Source organism: Cricetulus griseus, chromosome 4 (genome assembly GCF_003668045.3).
Source record: "Cricetulus griseus strain 17A/GY chromosome 4, alternate assembly CriGri-PICRH-1.0, whole genome shotgun sequence".
Lineage (NCBI taxonomy): Eukaryota > Metazoa > Chordata > Mammalia > Rodentia > Cricetidae > Cricetulus > Cricetulus griseus.
This window is the reverse complement of record NC_048597.1, coordinates 93,168,092-93,188,157: the sequence shown is the minus strand read 5'-3', so window position 1 is coordinate 93,188,157 and position 20,066 is coordinate 93,168,092. Positions and strand designations below refer to the sequence as shown.

The following is a 20,066-nucleotide window of genomic DNA, read 5'->3' as shown; positions in this document are numbered from 1 at the left end:
CTGTTCCCAGTGAATGAATTCAGTATTTCAGGGGACGCTCCTCTGCCTTGTCATTTGTGTCAGCAGGTGACTGAGATGGGTACTCTGTGGGCCACCTTACCCCCTTTTCTTTTTTGGCATCCCTGTGCCTCATCACGGGACTGTCCCATTCAAGGAACAGACACATGGTGTGCAGGGTTTTTCTCTGGATTGCCTACCAGTTAGCAATGGCAGGCTCCCTTCACCTAGCTCAGGACAAGGCTGAATTGAAGTTAACTTGCCACACTGGGATGACCCACAGAATACACTGGGGGCCTGGCATTTCCCAACAGTCCTTTGAGCAGCCAGGTCTGCCTCCTTGCCTGCTGCCCTGAGACTGAAACAAGGAGACAGAGGTATGGAGTCCCAGCCTGGACATCAAGAGTCCAGACTGCAAAGGGCAGGGAGAGAATGTAGCCCAGTGTTGCTGAAAGGAATCTACTTTGTCCTTTAAGCAGCTGCTCATGACTGGAGCCCAGGGAGGAGGGTTGAACAGGAAGCCGTAATTTCAGATAAGGTGAGGGTTGCAGAGTCTCAAAGGGACAGAGACCATGACTGCAGGAACAGACGCAGGCTGAAGTCAGCTCCAGCAGCAGCCAGTCTCCCAGATGTAGGATGTTCCCATTGAGCTCCTGGGAAAGAGTGCAAAGCCCTGTGGAAGGTCGGGGAGCCTTCTAAGTCAGCAAGAAAGGGGTCCAGCTGACTCTCAGGAGTCCAGAGAGCCCAGTGGATGATAAGTGGCTGTCATCTACAGCATGGTCAACTGGACACCGAGCACCCCAATGGTGGTTGGGACCTGGGTCTTCCCACTGTCTGTCTTTTCCCGTCTTTGATGTGAGTCACAAGACTGTCTGCCTAGTGTCTCTTAGATTTGAAATTAAAACTGGTGGTCAGCAGCTCTCTTTGGCCTGTTTGTGGCATAAAAAATGTTTGGATTTCCACAGGACTAAGATGATGTTTTCATGTTAAGAAAAACAATCTCTGGAGTTCAGTGCAAAGGGGAATAACCCAGATGGACTGGGTACAGATGCTTGACTTGTCTGGGTTAGTGGATTTATATGGGAATATTCACTATTCACTGAGCCTCAGTTTTCCTCATCTGCAGATGGGGTTGACCTCTCCTTCACTTGTGCACATAGAGGCTTGAGACTAAGCAGTAGCTACTGTCAATGTCCTTTAATATGCATGCCCATCCCAGGACAGGATGAGAGTGACCAGACACGATGACTTCCCAGGAGCCACTCTCAGCCAGACATGGGTAAGAGTCAGGGAATAAATACTCCATTCTTCTGTTCGTTGGGCAGGTCACCTCTGAAGCCTGTCAAGTGCCATGTTCCAGACAGTTCCTGAGGGCCAAGGGGAAGTCTTCATGAGTGGCTAGCTCTGTAAAAGACTTCACTGGCTACTTCCAGTCTTGCTATTCTAGCAGAGGCACTGTGGCACCACCCTCCAGTCACCTTGTATCTAAAGAAACAGTGTTAAGAACTCTTAAGGGAAGCATCCCTTACAGAGACCAGGGTCACACCCTTTCACTGGCCATACATAGAGTGACACTTAGTAGTCATGTTCCACCACAGCCCTTACCAAAGAGCAGTAATGGTGATTGTAATGGTGGCTTTCCATGTGCACCATGGTGTCAGGCATATTTCATGCAGGGTCTCATTTGTCTTCACAATGGCCTATGATGTCATCAGTACTATTACTCTGCTCTGCAGACAGTCCAAGACTTAGAAGGACCCTGACTCCACGTCCCCCAGCCAGCAGGGTCTTCTTGCATACAAATGGTGCTTTTCTCACATCTGCTTCTCTTCATGAGCTGTGTCCAATGCTGAGGCGGGGCTCTGGAGACCCCATGCCAGCCACGCTTATTTCCCAGAATTCTTCTCAGGCTCCTCAGCAGGGTCCCGAGGCAGCCGCAGAAGCCTGTGCCCCACATTTTGACAATGTCAGCTCTTATTGTCAGTCTATCAGGGAGAAGCATGACCCCGGTAGCTTGAACTTTTTACTAGAAAGAGTTGAGTGGAGCAATGGCACATTGACATTCTTTGCTGGGGGCAGGTGCAAGAGTCTCTGAAGTCTTGTCACTTCATTGTTCTGGTGCGTCACACAAAAAAATGAGGTGAATGTCACCGGGGGCCAGCTCAGAGGCAGACATGGAGGAATCCTTCTTGGTCAGAAAGAGGCCACCATCCCCTGGGTAATTAGGCCAAGTTCCATTGCATTAAAGATGCTGGCTAGGGATGCTACTATCTGGAAGCTGTTCTCAGCCAATGAGCTACCTACAGTCAGAGAGACGCTGAATTACACAAAGAACCTCCCTGTCCAATGGGGGTTCAAGACAGCTATTTTTACACTTCACCAGAATGTCCTGTAGGTATTGGAAATCCAAGTAGCTTGAAATGGGCAGTTCTCAGAGCAAAGTTGGGGACTCTGTTAGGAACAGTGCACACCATGCTGATACTGTCTAGACTCTCACTTGCTTTGTGGCCCCAGTGATGGTTGGGGTTGTCCCTAATTTACACTGCTTAGAGGCTCAGAATGCATCTGTAGGCTGGCCAGAGTCAGTGTAGCAAGGAAAAATTGGGGTGGAAAATCCACATCACTCCCTGGGTCTGCTCGCCCACTCCCCTTTGCAAATTTTGCATAGAGAAGCTCCAGCTGAGTCCACCTGTTATGACCAGTACTGCCTCCCATGAGTGTGAGAATTACCAGTACCATATGTTAGAGTCTGGCAGAGAAGGAGCTGGCAAGGTCCATCCAAGAAACATGAGTTTCCTGGACAAGCCGGAGGTAGGAATGGCAGCAAGGAAGCACAGTGAGCGGAAAGCACAAACCACACAGAATTCTCCTTCTAACTCTAGAAGACAGGAATCTCCAGAGCTAACAATCAAGGACAGAATTCACTACCCAAGCTAGGAGGGATTCGTGAATTTCATAATGCCTCATCAAGGTAGGAGAGAGGGCAAAGGTGAGAGTAGGAACCAGAGTGGGGTGGAGAAGGAGAAGTGAGAGGGAGATGGGGAAAGAGGAAAGGGCTGAGCCCAGGGAAGGCTGAATGGCAGTCACAGGGTTTGAATCACACCAGAGGGCAGTCAGGACCATGGACAGCCACACACAGCACCCTGGGAACTCCTGGAAGCACATAGCTCTCCAGCTCTTCATCTAAATCTTGCAAGCATCTTTCAGGCAGGCACATTCTCTTGTGACCCACTATAAAATCATAATGTTCTCCAATCAGCAGCTGGTCTGTCCCTCAGGGAGAAAGCTAACTCGATGGCACATTTAGCAAACTGGTGTGACAAATGTAGTCTCGCCAAGAAGATAGTTCATTTCTTGGTTCTTTTGCACCAAAAGTGAATCTGTGTACTCCAGAGTCTGTGTTAAGGCAGAATGGTGGGGCACCTGCAGAGATTGGTCCTGCCCACCTTTGTATGTCTTCACTGCCTGCTTCAGGCCCACCTGTGTGATGCTCAAGGGTTAAATTATCCCTTAGGATCTTCTGATTGGAAGTGTTCTGTATGTTTTTTCAAGAGACTCTTCAAACCGAGTCTTGTTTCTGCCCTCTCCATTTCCTGAAAAGATCACTCACTTCTTCACCTGTGTCACCCATGCTAAGTTGGCCATGAGTCAGTGACCTGGACAACACGCCTTTCTGAGTTGTCTGTGGCTAGAGAAGATCCCAGGTATGGGAGTCAAGGGTGCTTTGGAGTCAGGGCAAAGGCAAAAGAGATGTCATGAATTTTAGAGCCAGGAGACAGGAGAGGGTCAGGGGCCAGAGGAGGAAGGAGTTAGACAAAACTTAGTCCTTGTAGAAGTGATGCTCCAAAGGGGAGTCAGAAATCTGTTTCCAGTCATTATCAGTTCACAGAAGGCACCATGCCATCAGAAAGATGTGCCTGTCATGCCTTCTGATGTGCATCCAGGCTGTCTCAAGTCTATTTCTCTTTGCCTAGATTTTTCCCAGGTTCCTTGGCAATGTATTTCAAAACTGAGTGCCCTTTCCTTCTCTACTAGAGAAAACTGTATCCATTGTTTGAGGACCCCCACCAAATGAGCTCCCTTCTATGGTGTCTTTCAGGATGTTCTGTGGAGCCATTTCTGCTGTCTATCCATCAGTTTCCACAAGTGTGTGATGGAGACAGATGAGGAAGATTATTCCAAGAAGACACTTGCTGAATCTGGATTGTTGCTCTTGGCTGAACACTGGCTTCTGGCTATTCTGGACTCTCTTGAGAAGAGTATTGTACTCAAGTGTCCCCTTGGCTCCTTCAGGCAGCCTCTGAAGTCTGATGTGCTTAATCCCCATGGCTGAACAACCCAACTGGCATCCAACTGTTACCCCAGGATTATGGCTTCCTTGGAAAAGAGGCTACACCTCCCACACTGCATCTACATAAAAGTGCACAGTGCCCTGCTTCAAATTCTCCATATGCCATTCTGCTGGCTGCTGAGTGGGAACCTAGTAAGCATCCTGGCTGGACATCTGGTCAACCGCCTGTCTTTTTACCTACACTACTTCCATTCTAGTCTCAAGGGAAGCAGCCTTGAGGCTTGGGCTTTCCTTTAATTCTCCGGTGGAAGGCCTCACACCTTGAATACCACACTCTGGTGGCCAGAGAATACAGAGCTCTTCTCTCAGTAGAAATGACCGCATCTCTTTTTTGGACATGACACAACACAAAGATACTTTTCTCAGGCAGTATGGTGCCCCACGCAGGGCACTTTCACTATCACAGAGATAGGCAGGCTGAGTGGGGAGGATGCACCGTGGCTAGCTAGTCCTCCCTACATGTGTAAGGACCACCTCACACAAGAGATCCTCATCATATGTATGTGCCATACATCTCATCCAATTGAGAAGCTTTTGGTTTGATTGTCACACTAAAGAACCGGGGGTCGTGGTGTTCCAGATTATCTAGTTAGCAAGACACATAACCTAAATCTTTTCCACCCATCCCAGCAGCAGCAGCAGCCTCTCTCAGGGACCACAACATTTTGAGGTCATCTTTTCAGATGGTCAATGTGTCACCATTTTAACGACTTCACATCATAATACATGAAGTCAATCATGAGATGGGGGATCTGCCGCTTAGTTAAAACCTTGTTTCTCCAATGGTCAGACTCAAACCCACTGTACAGGTTTTCTCCAGCTGAGATTTCTCACCTCTATACTTTGACCGCTGTGTTTTCAGGCCTGAACTGAGGTGACTCAGGAAGATGGCATAACTAGCACATTTGCAAACCAGAGGCATGCTCAATCCTGTTAGCTGTAGGGCAGAGCTTGCACGAGACTACCAAAGTTCAGGAGCTCAAGCTCTATACATAGTATCAAATGATGGATTGTTATAGAGAGCCACAGAGAAGACACCCTGTTCCCACAGACAACCGGACACACTTGTGCATTCTTGCCTTTCTGTACCAAGGCTGAGGGCTATGGATCAACAGGCTGGAATAGCTTATGAGTACCTTAGGGATGTAGAACCCAGCTATGCCTGGTAGCTTAGACCTGTCATCCTCGCTGAGGCATCTGAGGCTGAGGCAGTGGCTTCACAAGTTCAAGACTGCCTGGGCTACAGACTGAGTTTAAGGCTGAAGGTAGGGGTGTAGAGAGAGGTTACCTAGCATGTTTGAGATTCCAGGTTCCATTCTCTGGCACTGAAAAAGCCAAAACCAAAACCAGACAAGGTCACAGTAGTTTGAAAAAAGTTCTCCATCACATCTCAGGCATTAAACACTTGGTTCCCCTGTTGATGCTGTTTGGGGAGGTATAGCCTTGCTTGAGGAATTATGTCACTGGGGGTGGACTTTGAGAGAGTTTTTTGTTTGTGTTTGTTTGCTTATTTCTTGAGATAGGGTCTCAGTCTACAGTCCTGGCTGTTCTGGAACTCACTTTATACACCAGGCTGGCATTGAACTTAGAGATCCACCTGCCTCTGCCTCACCAGAGGATTAAAGGCATGCTGGGATTAAAGGCATGCACCATCACACCCAGCCCTGGACTTTGAGAATTCAAAGCCTTGTGCCACTTCCGCTTGCTCCCTGCTTCATGCTTGCGACTGAGGTGTGATCACTCAGTCTTCTGCTCCTGGTTCCACGCCTGTCTCCCTGTCATGATGGGATCTTCTCTTCCTTGGATCACAAAGCCAAATAAACCCTTCCTTCTATATGATGCCTCAGCCATAGCGTTTCACCACAGCAAGAGAAAAGTAACATGCACAAGAAGTATTCAATTTAACAAGGTCTCCAAGCATATCAAGCATGCTGACATGGAGCCTGGCTGATGAGTCCCAGAAGCCTGTGGCTGGCTACTTTTATGTCCACTTTACACAGGCTCAAGTCAGTTTGGAAGAGGAAACTTAAGTTGAGAAAATGTCCCCACCACATTGGTCTGTGAGCAAGCCTGTGTTGCACTTTTATTGACTGACAGCTGGCGTGGGAGGGGCCTAGCCGTAGTCTGATGATTCTGGGTGCTGTAAGAAGACGATCAAGCCATGAGGAGCAAGCCATGTTCCTCCATGGCTTCTGCTTCAGTTCCTGCCTTGAGAACAGTCCACACACGTTTGGATGAGGGACTGTGATGTAGAAGTGGAAGTGTTAATTAACCCTTTCCTCTCAACTCACTTTTTTGTTTTTGTTTTTGTTTCTTTTTTTGTCATGGTGTTTATCATAGTAATAGAAACCCTGACTAAGACGAAGCCCTTGTGGCCTTTTTTTTCCCTGCCTGTGTGGGCCTTGGCAAAATTACTTCAATGCATTAACCCTCCATTCCCTCGCTGTAGACAGTGACGGTTGCCAGTGGCAACTCCTGGGAAAGGCTGTGGAGAGGAGGCATGATACATCAGGCCTGACCTGAGCTTAGCACCTGGTCACCAGCAGACTCTTGACAAACAGCTAATAACTGGAACTCAACACTCCCTGCTCAGGAAGGGGCAGTGGGGCAATGGCCGAGGCAGAGATGTCTCCTGCCTCTCCTACTACCTTCTCTCCTTGGTTTGCAAACTGCAGAGTTTTTCCAGCAAGACTCAAGCTGGGAACACTAGCAAGCTCAGGGGGACTCTCAGAAGTCTGCTGAGCTGGAGAAACTCTCCCACTGCTCCGAGCTGTGACACTGAGATGGGTTTCTGGCCTCAGATGAAAGCAAGTAAAAGCAGTGCCTCATGCTTGCTTCTCCTCCCTCCCTCTCTCCTTTTCTCCCTCCTTCTTCTCCCCTTCTTCTCTTTTTTAAAATTTTGTTGTCCTGGGGATTGAACCCAGGGCCTTGTGCATGACAAGCAAATGCTCTACCACTGAGCTACAACCCTAACACCCTCCCACCCCTTAAATTTGTTTTGAGACTGGTTCTCAGTATGTTGCCCAGGCTGGCCTCAAACTTCCTCTGTAGCCCAGGCTGTCCTTGACTCGACATCATTCCCCACCAGCCTCCCCAGTAGCAGGGATGCCAGGCCTGCACCGTGAGGTCTGGCTTTCCCTGTGCCTATTTCCCAGGTCACTGTGAAGACAACATGAGCTAGTCTACACAAAGTGCTTAGACAAGGACAACGGCTCCGTGCTCTTACATTGTCCTGGCTACTACATTGTCCAGGCAGTAGGGATGTTTCTTCGTCTCAGAAGAAACAGGCCAACATCAGGTTCAGACGCAGGGGGCAGAGGAGAACAGGGACACAGGAATGTTGAGTGGCTGGAGTGAAGGCTGGGGTGGGAGGTGAAGCCTATGCTGGCTTTGGAGTGATGGGGCCTCATAGAAGGTGCAGGACAGACACCGAGGGTGAGGCCACCAGGGCCCTCAGAGTGGGCAGTGGAGGGCTAGTGCCACAGCAGAGGGGTGGGGTGAACTCACGTACACCTGCGGGCAGACTCCTGGGCCAGCTGTAGCCGGTAGACTGAGAGGCGGTTGACACCACCACACACACTGCCTCGCTCTCCCTTGCAGTCCATGTCACACTCTGCTTCGCTCACGTTGGCCGCCTGGATCTTGTGGCCACAGTAGCACTCAGCACCAAACTCCAGTCCAGCATACAGGTAGCCCCTGGGGGAAGCTGCTGTTAGACAGGGTGCTACCGAAAGTGAGACCCCAGGGGACAGAAGACTCAGTGGGAGAAAACCCAGGAAACAGGACCCTGGAGACTTTGGGGTACAGGAGATGGACAAAGTCTCCAGGAGGCCTGGAGACCCAGGAATGAGAGCACAGGAGACTTCAGAAAGGGGACAAAAGGGTTGGGGAGCTTGGAGGAGAAATGGGGGTCAGAACTACTCCAAAGGGCAGGACAACCTGCTGGGGGTCACAGAGGTGGGGAGTCAGAGGTCCCAAGGCACTGGGGGTGGGGTGGGGAGAGACCCTGGGGACAGGAAGAACATCCTGGGGACACCCACCAGCCCTCATTACTGCCTGATGTGTTATATTCCCTATACTACTCTCCATTCCATATTAACACTCACACTCATGCATAACACACACATTCACTCTGTACACACACATGCACTTTCACACAGTCACTTAAACACACACATATTCATACATTCACAGATGCCCGTACAAACTCCTCAATCACACATCCACACACATATTCATACATACACATTCACTCATGTGCACACACATACACACATTCACTCTTACATATTCACGTTTTCACAGATACTTACCCATGTGTGCTCACAGGCGCGTGCACACACACACTCAATCATACACACATTCCACCCATCCCCCCTCTCTCTCAAACACACACACACACACACACACACACACACACACACACACACACACACACATCACCACCTAGTCCCTCCCCTGGTCCTCTCTCACCACTATAAAACCCAACCTCTGCCTTCCAAGAAAAATCACCCAAGGAGACACCTCATTGCCAGGTCCCCTGAGGAGCACTGGGGAAAGGGAGGAGGCAGGGTGCTCCTATCCCTTTGGCAGATTATAAAACCAGGCTCACATACACAGCCAAGAAAAAAATTTCTTCCCCGAAAACAAAGCAAAACAAAATTCCAGGAGCTCTGAGGTTATGCTGTATTTTTTCCTGGCTGTGGAATTCTTCCCTAAAAAGGACAGTCAGTGGATACGAGTCTAAACACACGGAAGGAGGTTGTGGCTGAGGATTCAGGGAAGGGGGGAGAGGGAGTCCTGCCAGCCCCCTGACCACCGTGCTCCCAGAGACAGTCTCCAGAGGCATGGGGGCTCCTCAAAGGGCGGCCTGCAAAAAAAAAAATGTCCCCAGAGGAGCTGTCAGTGGCATCGGGTGTCTCTTGGAACCCTATTCAGTGCTTCACAAAAGGGTAGAGCCACCCAGATTTGTGCGTGCACATGCCCAGGTGACTTGGTGGCATTAACCTGTCCACTTGCTCTTTCTTGGAGGCAAGAGCAGCTGACATGATTGAACATCTTGGAACCTCACTCACCTCCATGTCCTTGTCCCTCTGAGCCTGCTTCTGATATCCCCTGGGCCCCTCTCCTACAGTGGAGCCCACTGACAGAATCAATATCACAGGCTATCTCTGAAATAAGAGACAGCCTGTAGCTCAGAATCAGAAGGGGTGAAGGCTAAGAAGGGGGACGTTGTTTTAGAGAGGGCTCAATGGCTTCCATCTAGGGAAGAGGCTTGTATGCCAGCTGACCCCCTGGCTTGGGAGAGCTGGAAGTCCACAGGGTGTTTGCAAACTGCTCTCTTAAAGCGGTGGAGTTTAAAACCAGGCAAGATGGCACAGGCTTGCAATCCCAGCGACTCTAGAGCCTGAGGCAAGAGGATTGAAAAGACTTGAGATCATACAAACACTGTTTCTTAGAGACGGTCAAGAGTCAGGACTATGCTCACCAAGGTAACCAGCTGACAATGCATACCACACCTTACAAGCCTGCTCCTCAGCACAGTCCACACAGTTGCAGTCATACTCCCACAGACCACATTCATATATATCTCTATCTCTATCTCTATCTCTATCATCTATTTATCTATAGATATTTTTGGGCATACACATGTATGTGGGCATATATGTACACACATGTGCACAAACATGTTTATATACATTTATAGATGTATGTATACACATGCCTATGTGCACACACAAGCACATACACAAACACACATGCATGCACACACATCGGTCATAATTATAATCCTTTGTTTCTATGATCCCTTGTTCACCATGCTCTGACATTCTCTTCACAGAAAGGCAAAGGACAACATGGACGGAACCCTGGGTGAAAAGGGTTAGAAAGGACATATCTGGGGACATGGGGGAGGTAGCGGGGTAGGGGTCACTACCGTTCAGCACAGTTGTCCTGGCAACGGAAGACTGTCATCTTTTTGTAGTCGAAAAAGGACACACCTCGAAGGGCCCGGCTCTGGGTGTCGTCCAGGTAGCAGCCGATGTACTTGGCTATGGGGAAAGAGGAAGAATGGAGATGAAGCCGGAGGGCTGCAGGAGGAGGCCGCTGTGAGCCCTGCGTGTGTGGCTTTGCCAAGTATGTATGTAATACCTGATTTCGTCCTCAGGGCACAAACAAGAGAAGGAAAATGCTGGTCCATGGCTGATCAGGGAGGGCAGTGGGCACTAATGAGTGAGGATACAGACCCTGAAGACAGCAGGGCATAGGAGGGACTGCCCTCTCTGGGCCACAAACAAGTCCAGAAGTCTCCTGGTGACATTGGTTCCTGGGGCCATACCTCTAGCCCAGAAGGAACCTCATGCCACCCAGGATAGGGCCTGTTTTAGTGGCATGGAAGTTCTGGAACCCTCCCTCTCCTGCTTCTACTGGCTGCCTCAAGCATCTCACTGCACTTGGACAGTTCAAGGCTCAGGTCTCACTTCACTCTGTTACTTCCCAACTCTGGTCTATGGAGCTTAGGTGGGCTGATCTCCCCAAGGCCTTGTTTTCCTTGTCTTGGGGATGAAGCCACCAATCAATCAGCTGGAGCAGAACGATTCACGAATGTTCCTATTGTACTGTCCTGAATGTGCTAGGTGCGAAGAAACTGGCTACTCCCTGGGCAGGGTACAACGCTTTACAGTTTATATCTGGTGGACTTGGGGGAACACTTCCATCCCAGAATCACTTCAAATGATATCCAAGAAGCATCCAGTTACTAACACTGTGAACACATCACCTTTATTTATGTCAACCAGGAACTCACACGCAAAGACAGCACTTTACAGTTTGTACAAAACCTCTTCTCACTTTTCCCAACACCTGGATACAGTAAGTGCTTTAAACGCACAAATTACCGAATCCTCACCAAGACTCTGAGAATATTATCTCTATGCTGTGATCCAGAGAGGTTGTCATCTGCTTAGGGTGTAAAGAAAGCTAGAGTTGGACATGCACAGCCTGGCTCCAGATTCTCCTTCTGGAAGGTTGGGATGTGCCTGCACACTGGAAAGACCTAGCATTCTCCACACACACCCCCCAGAGGCCTGGAGAGCAGAGACTCAGAGTTCAGAGCTGGATGAAAATTCGAATTCGGATCTACAGGACCCACAACGGCTCTTCCTGCCCCTACCCTTGGGAAAGAAGGATTTAGCCAGATTCCAAGGAGTGACCAGGAAAACCTCAATGCCATTTGACACTTCTCTGCCTAGGAGGCTGACCAGGTTAAACGGGAAGGGATCATCTCCCTGTCCTTGTATGGGGGCAGGGCTTGCAGAAAGACGGTCCTCTACCACATGTGGCTGTTGCCAGCTCTGCTGAACACACCAGTCTCCGTCCTGCCACCTTGGACTTTCTTCGAAAGACAGAGGTGATGGGCTCTGCTGAGGACAGAATCTCGGCTGATAGGGCGCTATGGGCACAGGGCAGGGTCGCCCACGTGCTTCATTATAGGCCTTTGCTTGTTTATTTTTGTTTCAGGTAAAACCCAGGGCCTGACACATACTCACTCGGTCAGCACTCTACCTTGGAACCATGCTCTCAGCCTTCTTGGCTTCTTGAAACTCAAATTTCACAAGCTTCTTGGGAACCCATTTTTAAAAAAAAGTGTGTGTGTGTGTGTGTGTGTGTGTGTGTGTATGTGTGTGTGTGCTCGTGAGCGTGCGTGCACACGTGCATGTGTGTGTGCATGCACAGATGCCTGCAAAGCCAGAGGAGGGTTTGAATCCCTTGGAGTTACAGGAGGTTGTGAGCTGCCTGATGCAGGTGCTGGGACCGATTCTCATGTCCTACACAAGGGCATTATATGCTCTTAATTGCTGAGCCATCTCTCCAGCCCCACTGGGATCCATTTTATAGACAGGGAAGCCCATCATTAGGACTTCACTAACACCCTCTTGCCTCTGCCTCCTGAGTGCTGGGATTACAGACAGATTGATATCTCCTGCTTCCCTACAGGGGTTCCCTGACCCAGTTAGGGTCGGTAACACTTCCCACTCACCAGCCTCAAGATGGCATGAGGCCCATGCCCCGAATTCCTACAGATTAAAGCCGGCAGTGCCGCACCTGCCTTCCCTGGCTCATGACACTGGCATTGTGTAAGACCAGAGATGACAACGGCTGTCTGTCAGGGGACAAGTTCAGTCTGTGCAGGGGAACCATAAATGGGGGGGGGGAGCAATGGGGAAGAGAGGGCAATGGGGGGATGGGGAGGAAGGAGACAGAATGAGGAAGAGGAAAGGAGGAGAGAATTAAGAAGTGTTGAAGCCCAGGTGTCAGATCCGTTCATTCTGCCCAGTGGCATGGCAGGACAGACAGACACTCACCAGAACCCTGATGCTGAAGCTCATTAACTTGCTGAAGCCACCCATAAGCCCAGCCCAGGTTCATCTCCTCCAAAGCTGTCATTTCTGGTCTACTACCCTGAGGCAGGACCCCGGAGGTTTCTCCACCCTGCTCATACACCAGGCAGAGGACGAGGCATTCAGGGTCACATGTCTCCCCCCCTCCCGCCAGATAAGGACTTTTAGTTTAAAACTGTATGTTCATTATGGCAAAGACTCCTTTGTCAGGGAGGGGTCTATCTGGACTATTGAATGCTGCATGACACTACCTGGCCCTCCCCAGGCTAGCATTAAATTGAGATGTCCCATATCTGTTGAAGGAACACGTGAATGCCTGTTTCCTTATCTGTCAACAGAAGGGAGATACCAGGTCCTCTGTGCTTTGAACACAGGCCTTGCCCAGGGAAGTCAGTGTCAGGATACACAGTTGAGTTACTTTTCCTGCCTCCCGTGGGCAGGACCAGGTGGCTCCTCTCTCCAGCCTATCTGGTCCTGATCTCCGGAACATCACAGCACTGCTAAATCTGATCTCAGCCTTGTGACTGACAACCCCAGAACTCTCCTCAGCCCTTCCCGGGGCCTGTGTTCAAATCCCCCGCCATGGTGGCAGCACGTCTCAGAGGCAGGGGAGTTCAGATATGTGAAACAGGGACACAATGTCACAGACCACATGAAGGGGATTAAAGGCAGAGTCCACACAACCCACCAGCATCTCCAGAGACCCTTGAAATATCTGAGGGGCCCAGCTGGTAGAACCCAGCCCAGAATCCAGCAGGTGAGGACCCCTCCTCCCCTCTCACCACACTGAATTCTCTCTTCACACTTTCTCTTCTGCTCTCATTAATCTTTTCATGGGATTTCCCTCTCTCTGATGGAGGCCATCTGCTAAGAGGATGGCTGAGCACAAGCAGGTTGGCATGCTTTTTTTTCTGTACTGTTGGGAACAGGCTTCCGAGGTATCCCGCTGTGCCATAGCCAGCCAGATCTGAGTTTGTGGCGCCTAGCCACAGAGTTGGGCTCCCAAAGGACATAATTTCCCCACTTGACAAGTGGGATCAGAAATTCTGCCTGGGGTGACTTGAGGTGACCTGTGTTTTACACACAGCCCCTGCCCAAGAAGAGAGACACCTGATTTTCAAGCCCACTACCTCAGAATATTGCCTTGTGACAGACGGTCACACTGCCCCTGGATTAGGTGAGGAGGTCAATTGGAGGGGGTGGCCCCAAAACAACAGAGCTGATGATCATGTGACCAAAGGAGATGAAAAGAGGTTGCTGGACAGAGTGTGTGGCACCTATGAATGGAATAAATGAATGGAATAAATGAGTGAGTGGAGAGATGTACATATATAGTTACATAAACAATATGTGTTGCTTGAGTGTGTGTATGTTCACAGGGATATGTGCACATGTGTGTATATTTGTCTGTAGGGTGAACATTCATGTATGTATGTGGTGATATCTTTCTTGCACAAATAAAGCCTGTCTGGGGGGTCCAAGAATAGAGCTTGCCACTAGCTAACCATAAAGGTCTGGAGGTCTGAACAGCCAGGTAGGAAGTGATGTAGCCAGGCAGAAACAGGATACAAGCAGGGACAAACAGGAAATCGCTCTCTTCTCTATGGAGATGCAGTTACAGGTTCAACATTCTCCGGTAAGCCAAGACCACGTGGAAATACATAGATTAGTAGTTATAGGTTAATAATTAAGACAGAGATAGCCAATAAGAATCCCTAGTCATCAGCCAACAGATTTATAATTAATATAGCGTCTGTGTGCTTCTTTGGAGCTGAGAAAGGCAGCAGGACCAGCCAGGACAAAGAACCCCACTTTACATATGTGTATATGTGTGTGTGTGTGTGCACCTGTGTAGGGGTAAACACTTCCATATACATGTACTAGCATCAGGGGTTATTCCTTGGATGTTGTCCACCTTGCTTTTTGAGACAGGGTCCTTCATTGGCCAGGAACTTACCTAGTAGGCTAGCCAATGAGCCCCAGGGACCCACCTGTCTCTGCCACCCTAGTGCTGGAATTGCAAGTGTGCACTACAAGCCCAGCTTTTCTTCCATGAACTCCGGGTCCTCATGCTTGTATTCAGTTTACCAACAAAGCTGTGTTCCCAGCTGGGCTATACAGCTTAAGGGAGGGCTGTCTGGGAGGTGGTGGTGCACGTCTTTAATCCCAGCACTCGGGAAGCAGAGGCAGGCAGATCTCTGTGAGTTTGAGGCCAGCCTAGACTACAGAGTGAGTTCCAGGACATCCAGGGCTGTTACACAGAGAAGCCCTGTCTTGAAAAACCAAAAGGAAAATAAAAGAAAAGGAAAGGAAAGAAAAGAAAAGAAAAAGAAAAGAGATACTGTCATTCTATGGTTAGCAATAAAGGCTTTGGATTCAGAGAATTGGGATGGAGTCTGCTCTGCCTTTTAGCTGCTATGTGACATTGGGCAAGTAGTTTAACTTCTCTGATCCTCTGTAAAGTGGGACTCAATAATTTCTGCATGAAATGATATGCAATCTCAGACACTCAGGCGGATCATCAGCTGCAGTCACTGTGTCTGTGTCTTCCACAAAGGAGAAGAGGACTGGGCTCTCCTGCTGTTCCTGAACAGGGCCACACAACCCTCTCCATGTCCCTCCTTCATGCTCAGTCCAAGCCTCCCTGTTAACTGAAGGAAATTTTGAAGTCAAGCTGGGTCTCACTCCCTGGTTCTCCCTGACCAGTTGTATGTCCCAGACAAATCATGTGAGTCCTGTGCAGTTTCCTCCCTTGAGGGCAGAACCTGGGGCAACTTCACTCAATCTCCCTGCTCCTGTATTCCTTCCTTCCTTCTTGGTTAGACTGTCATGAAGCCACTCCCAGGCTGTTGTGGGGTTGTACGTAGTACACGATGCGTCCACACTATTCTAGGCAGTGCCTGGCTCTCAGCACCCTCCATTTGAGTCATGGCTATCTGAGGCCAGGCACTTTGTACCCCAGAGGAAACTGTAGCTCAGAGATGTGATGTGACCTGCTCAAGGCTGCGCATAACAACTTGCAGCAATGCGATCTGAACCCTGGTCTGGGTGCTCAACTCTTTGTCTCTCTCTGTCTCTTACAAGGCTGGGATAGACAGCAGACTCAGTGAACTGACCATCGTGAGCTGCACCCAGGGATCTGCCTTCTTGTCTGGTGCCAGCTCCACCCAGATGCAGTTCTTCCCCTCCCCTTCGTGGCCCCATGGGCTCTGAAGTTCTAGTCCTGCATGCCCATATCCAGCAGGGCCTTGCCAGCTAGGGAGAGAACCAGGATTCAGTGTCAGGTTGAGAAGCATTTCGATTTTGGTGGTGCAGATCTCAGGTGCTGAACTCCTAATAACCCCATCAAGAGATGGGCTTCATCTGTGTTTTCCTAATGACACTGCCTACTGAGAGCCCAGAGCTTAGGGCTTCCTTTCTAAACCCTTTCCTTTCTCTCTTTGCATTTCATAAAATATGTATAAGCTCAATATGATGGGCTGTGCCCAGCGTTCAGAAGAAGGCCCCATGCTTTGGAAGTCAATCGCCCTTGTTTCAAACTTCAGTTATCCTGCAAACAACCTATGTAACCAGGGGAAGCCATGACTCTCTGAATCCAGTCTTACTGTGTGCAAAATGGGCCAAAATGGCCTCTAATTCATCGGCTGGTGCTAGTTAAATAAAGCATTGAATCAACCCAACAAGGTCCACTCCACAGGGCAGCTACTAAGTGATACACAGTCACAAACCAGAGGGTGTGTCAGGCACACACACAGACTGCCCCATTCTAAGCCATAACTAGGAAACAAACAGCGTTGAGCATGGCTCGGGTGCTCAATAAATGGCATTGCTACTGTCGGCAGCCATAGTGGCCATCTGTTGGTCTCTCAGTAACCCACAGTGGTGGGGTTCCAGCATCCCTTGCGACTCAGCACGTGGATGAAATCCCTTATGTGTTCTGTAGTTATCTCTAAATGACTTTAGGCTCTTAGGCAGTGTGAAGACTGAGAATATATGGGGGGATTCTGTGTATGCTCCTTACAAATGTATTTTTGTTTGTGGTTGGCTGAATCCCAGGGTATGAACCCTCAGCCATGGAGAGCTGACTGAATTTCATTAACACTACCCACAGGAACATCATCACACAGATCCACTGTCACAGGAGATCCTGCATCCCACGAAGCAGAAGGAACAGTGTTCTGGAGGTGAACAAAGCTGGAACTCGGAGATCCTTTGGCAGAGGGAGAGCCACACGTTCCTTTGCCCATTTGGTCACTCACTGGGCCACTGGGTGCAGCCAGGAGCCACAGCTGCGCACCTGGCGCTGTCCCAGGTGCTGATGGGTTCAGCTGGCCAAGACTGGAATCTGGAGCAGAGTGCAAAGACCCAGTTGTACAAGCAAGACACCTTTGGATGGTGATGCACCTGGAGCAGAGTAAAGCCAGGGAGTGTGATTGTGACCAGGCATGGAGTAGAACTGGTTAGGACACTCTGGGAAGCAGCTGTGGGAGGTAGGGGCTGAGTGGTGACTACAAGGAAGGGAGCTATGCAGACATGTAGGGAAAGAGTATATAGGCTGAAAGGGCAGAGATCCTGCGGCAAAGAGAGCATGGCGCTCAATGAACAGTAAGAAGGACAGTGGGGTAGAGTGTGGGAGGAAACCTGAGAGCTTAAGGAGTAGACTGGTGAGGACAAGCTGACTGGTGAGGACTAGGGGCTTTCAAAGCATCGGGTGGTGTTTGGTGTGGCCAGAGGTAGAGCTTGCATGGAGAATGTGGGAAGAAGAGTGCTTTCCCTAACAGACAAGTCTCTCATGCCTTGCCATGCTAAGACATGGCTGCTCCCCGAGTAGATTGCGGGGGTACTTTCTGCATATTGATTGCTAACTGCCAGTTCTGTCCCAGATGTGTTGTCAGATCCTAGCCTGACCTGTGTCCCACTGGATTCTCAGGACTTCCTGAAAGGGAGCCCATCGTCAGGTCCATGTGACAGGCATGGAAACTGAGGCTTGGAAGGTCAAGCCATTGCCTGGGCCACACAGATGGCTAAGGTGGGGTTGAAATCCTAGACCAAGGCCCCCAGTCTATTCTGTCTCTTCACCATCCTGTGAGCTCTAGGCTCTCTCATAGGGTGGGAAGGTAGAGTCTCCCAGAGAACTCCAGAGCTGGGACTGGGGCAGGGGCACCTGTCCTTAGGATGGGTCCCTTTGTGAATCTGGTGCCTTCCAGTGGTTGAGAAGGGCTTCTTAAAGTGGCACACAAAGGCTTGTGGTACCAATCCTCTCTCCGCATCCTCAGTGGGTCCCCTGTGCATCCTTCCATATTAATCTCAAGAGCTATGGTTATGGCAGGTTTCCCTAGCCTGCTGGTTACACCGTATCTGCCAGCGGAGTGGGGGATACCTATGGTAGCTGCCAATGGAGTGGGGATACCTTCAGAGAATGCCAAGGATCTGGGCAGATGGTGCTTAAAATCCAGGTTATACTGAAAGTAGCTGTGCAGCCCTGAGCTGGCATCTTTACCTTTCAAACCTCGGCATCCACATCTGGTTCTTGTTTGTTTTAAATTTATTTTGTTCTTAGTCATGTGTATGTGTGGTGGTGGTTTTGTGCCAGAGGAGCCAGAGGTATAGGTAGGTGTGAAGCAACCAGCATTGGTGCTGGGAATGAGAACAAGGCCCTCTGTAAGAGCAGCATGGGATTGTGCTCTTAGCTGTTGAGCCATCTCTGCAGTCACATTTATTTGTGAGACAGGGTCTGGTCTCTAGCCTAGTCTGGCCCCCAGTTCTCTATGTAGCTAAAAAAAAAATACCTTGAATATCCATGTCTCCTACTTCTCCTTCCCTAGTTCTGGGATTACAGGTGTGCACTACCCTGCCTGGGGATCGACCCCTGGGGATGGTGCATGCTGGGGAAATGCTCTATTAACGGAGCTACACCCCCAGCCTTCCACATCCATTAAACAGGCACAAGTTCATCTGTACTCTGTCCAAGTCTGTGAAAATGTACCGGTAACCAAAATCCTTTTGGCTGTAAAAGGCTGAGAAAATGCAATAAGGAACTGGAATTTACCCAGGGCAGTGTTAGTGGCAGGAGCCCCATTGCCATGACAGAGCTCAGCAGATGCAGGAGGACTCTGGCATGGCCATAGCTTCATTTTGCTATGTAGCTGCTACCATCAATCCTGGGCTCCTGGTGCCGCCTTTTCCCCTTTGAGACAGTCTCAGTACATAGGCCAGGGTGGCCTCCGACTCCTCCCAACTCAGCCTCCCTAGGGCAGGGATGAATATATTTACCACCTTGCCCAGAGGTCTCCCTGTCTTTAAAACGGGCAGGGTACCCTGGAGATGACTTTGCACGTGTCAAGCACTCACCGCAGATCCCAGGACAACAAGCAGTGATAAAGGGAACAAGGATTCCAAACTTAGGTGAGTGTGGGGCTCGAATGGAACTTGCCAATTGAGGGGCTAGTGACCGGCTCATTACGGATGGCAGTGCCGATTTCCTAACCTACGTGTGGCTGGAGCTCCTTAACCAGCTGCTGGCTGTTATTTCTGCATTTGTGTTCCGTATCCTGTACTTTCCCTCTCCCCTCAGTCCCTCCAGGTTCTTACCTCTCTCCTCTTCCTTTTCCTTTTCCTTCTCCCGGACAACTCTCCCCTTGAGGGCTCGGCTCCAGGCTCCTCCGTAGTCGCCCAGCTTGGCTCTCTCGCTGGTCTCCTTGCCCTTGAATGAGGGTCCGTACCTGCGTGCGATGCTGGAGGCCTCCCCAGTGTCTCGGAAGCTTCGGCCCAGGTGCAAGTCACCCAGGAAAGGCAGCTCGGCTCCTTCTGCTGGGCTCCCCGCTGGAGGGCTGGCCTGGCTCTGGGGCACAGCGGGCTGGCCCACGAAGCCCGAGTGCAGGAAGACGAGGCTCCCAGCGGTCAGGTACAGAGCCAGCAGGGTAAAGAAACGCACCGGCTTCCTGCGGAAATACCGGAAACACCGCTGGAACTTGAACCAGAGCTTGGCCATAGCCGGATCATTACGGACTGGCTCAGGGCTGGCTGGGCTCGATGGCGAGGCTTGACGACTGGGAAGGGGTGTGGAGGGCGTGGCTTCCCAGGACACCTTAGGGATGCAACTCCAAGGGAGTGGTACTCTGATCCCTCGCAGAGGAGACACCGTAGCCCGAAAGCAAGCCCAGGCTGGGCTGAGGCCAAGAGGAAAGGAAGGCAGAGGTTCTGGAGTCCAAAGGTCAAGCCGAGCTGCCTGGGGCCAAGAAAGGGGACATGCAAGATGCCGCCTCCTTTTCCCACATTCCACCCCAGAGTGTGGCTAAAAAACTCTGGTGACAAGG

The 20,066-nt window shown here is 50.2% G+C and overlaps 1 protein-coding gene across 1 annotated transcript in view; it reads right to left on the bottom strand.

Moving 5' to 3' along the window:
- The window catches only part of Wscd2 (WSC domain containing 2), a 51,967-nt gene extending 32,226 nt beyond the window's left edge, over window positions 1–19,741 (bottom strand). The window contains exons 1-3 of the mRNA XM_035443545.1: window positions 19,342–19,741; window positions 10,287–10,401; window positions 7,860–8,044 (exon numbers count right to left, since the gene is read on the bottom strand). Of these exons, the coding sequence (XP_035299436.1) occupies window positions 7,860–8,044; window positions 10,287–10,401; window positions 19,342–19,741 (700 nt within the window). The remainder of the gene's footprint in view (window positions 1–7,859; window positions 8,045–10,286; window positions 10,402–19,341) is intronic.
- Window positions 19,742–20,066: the final 325 nt, after the last annotated feature.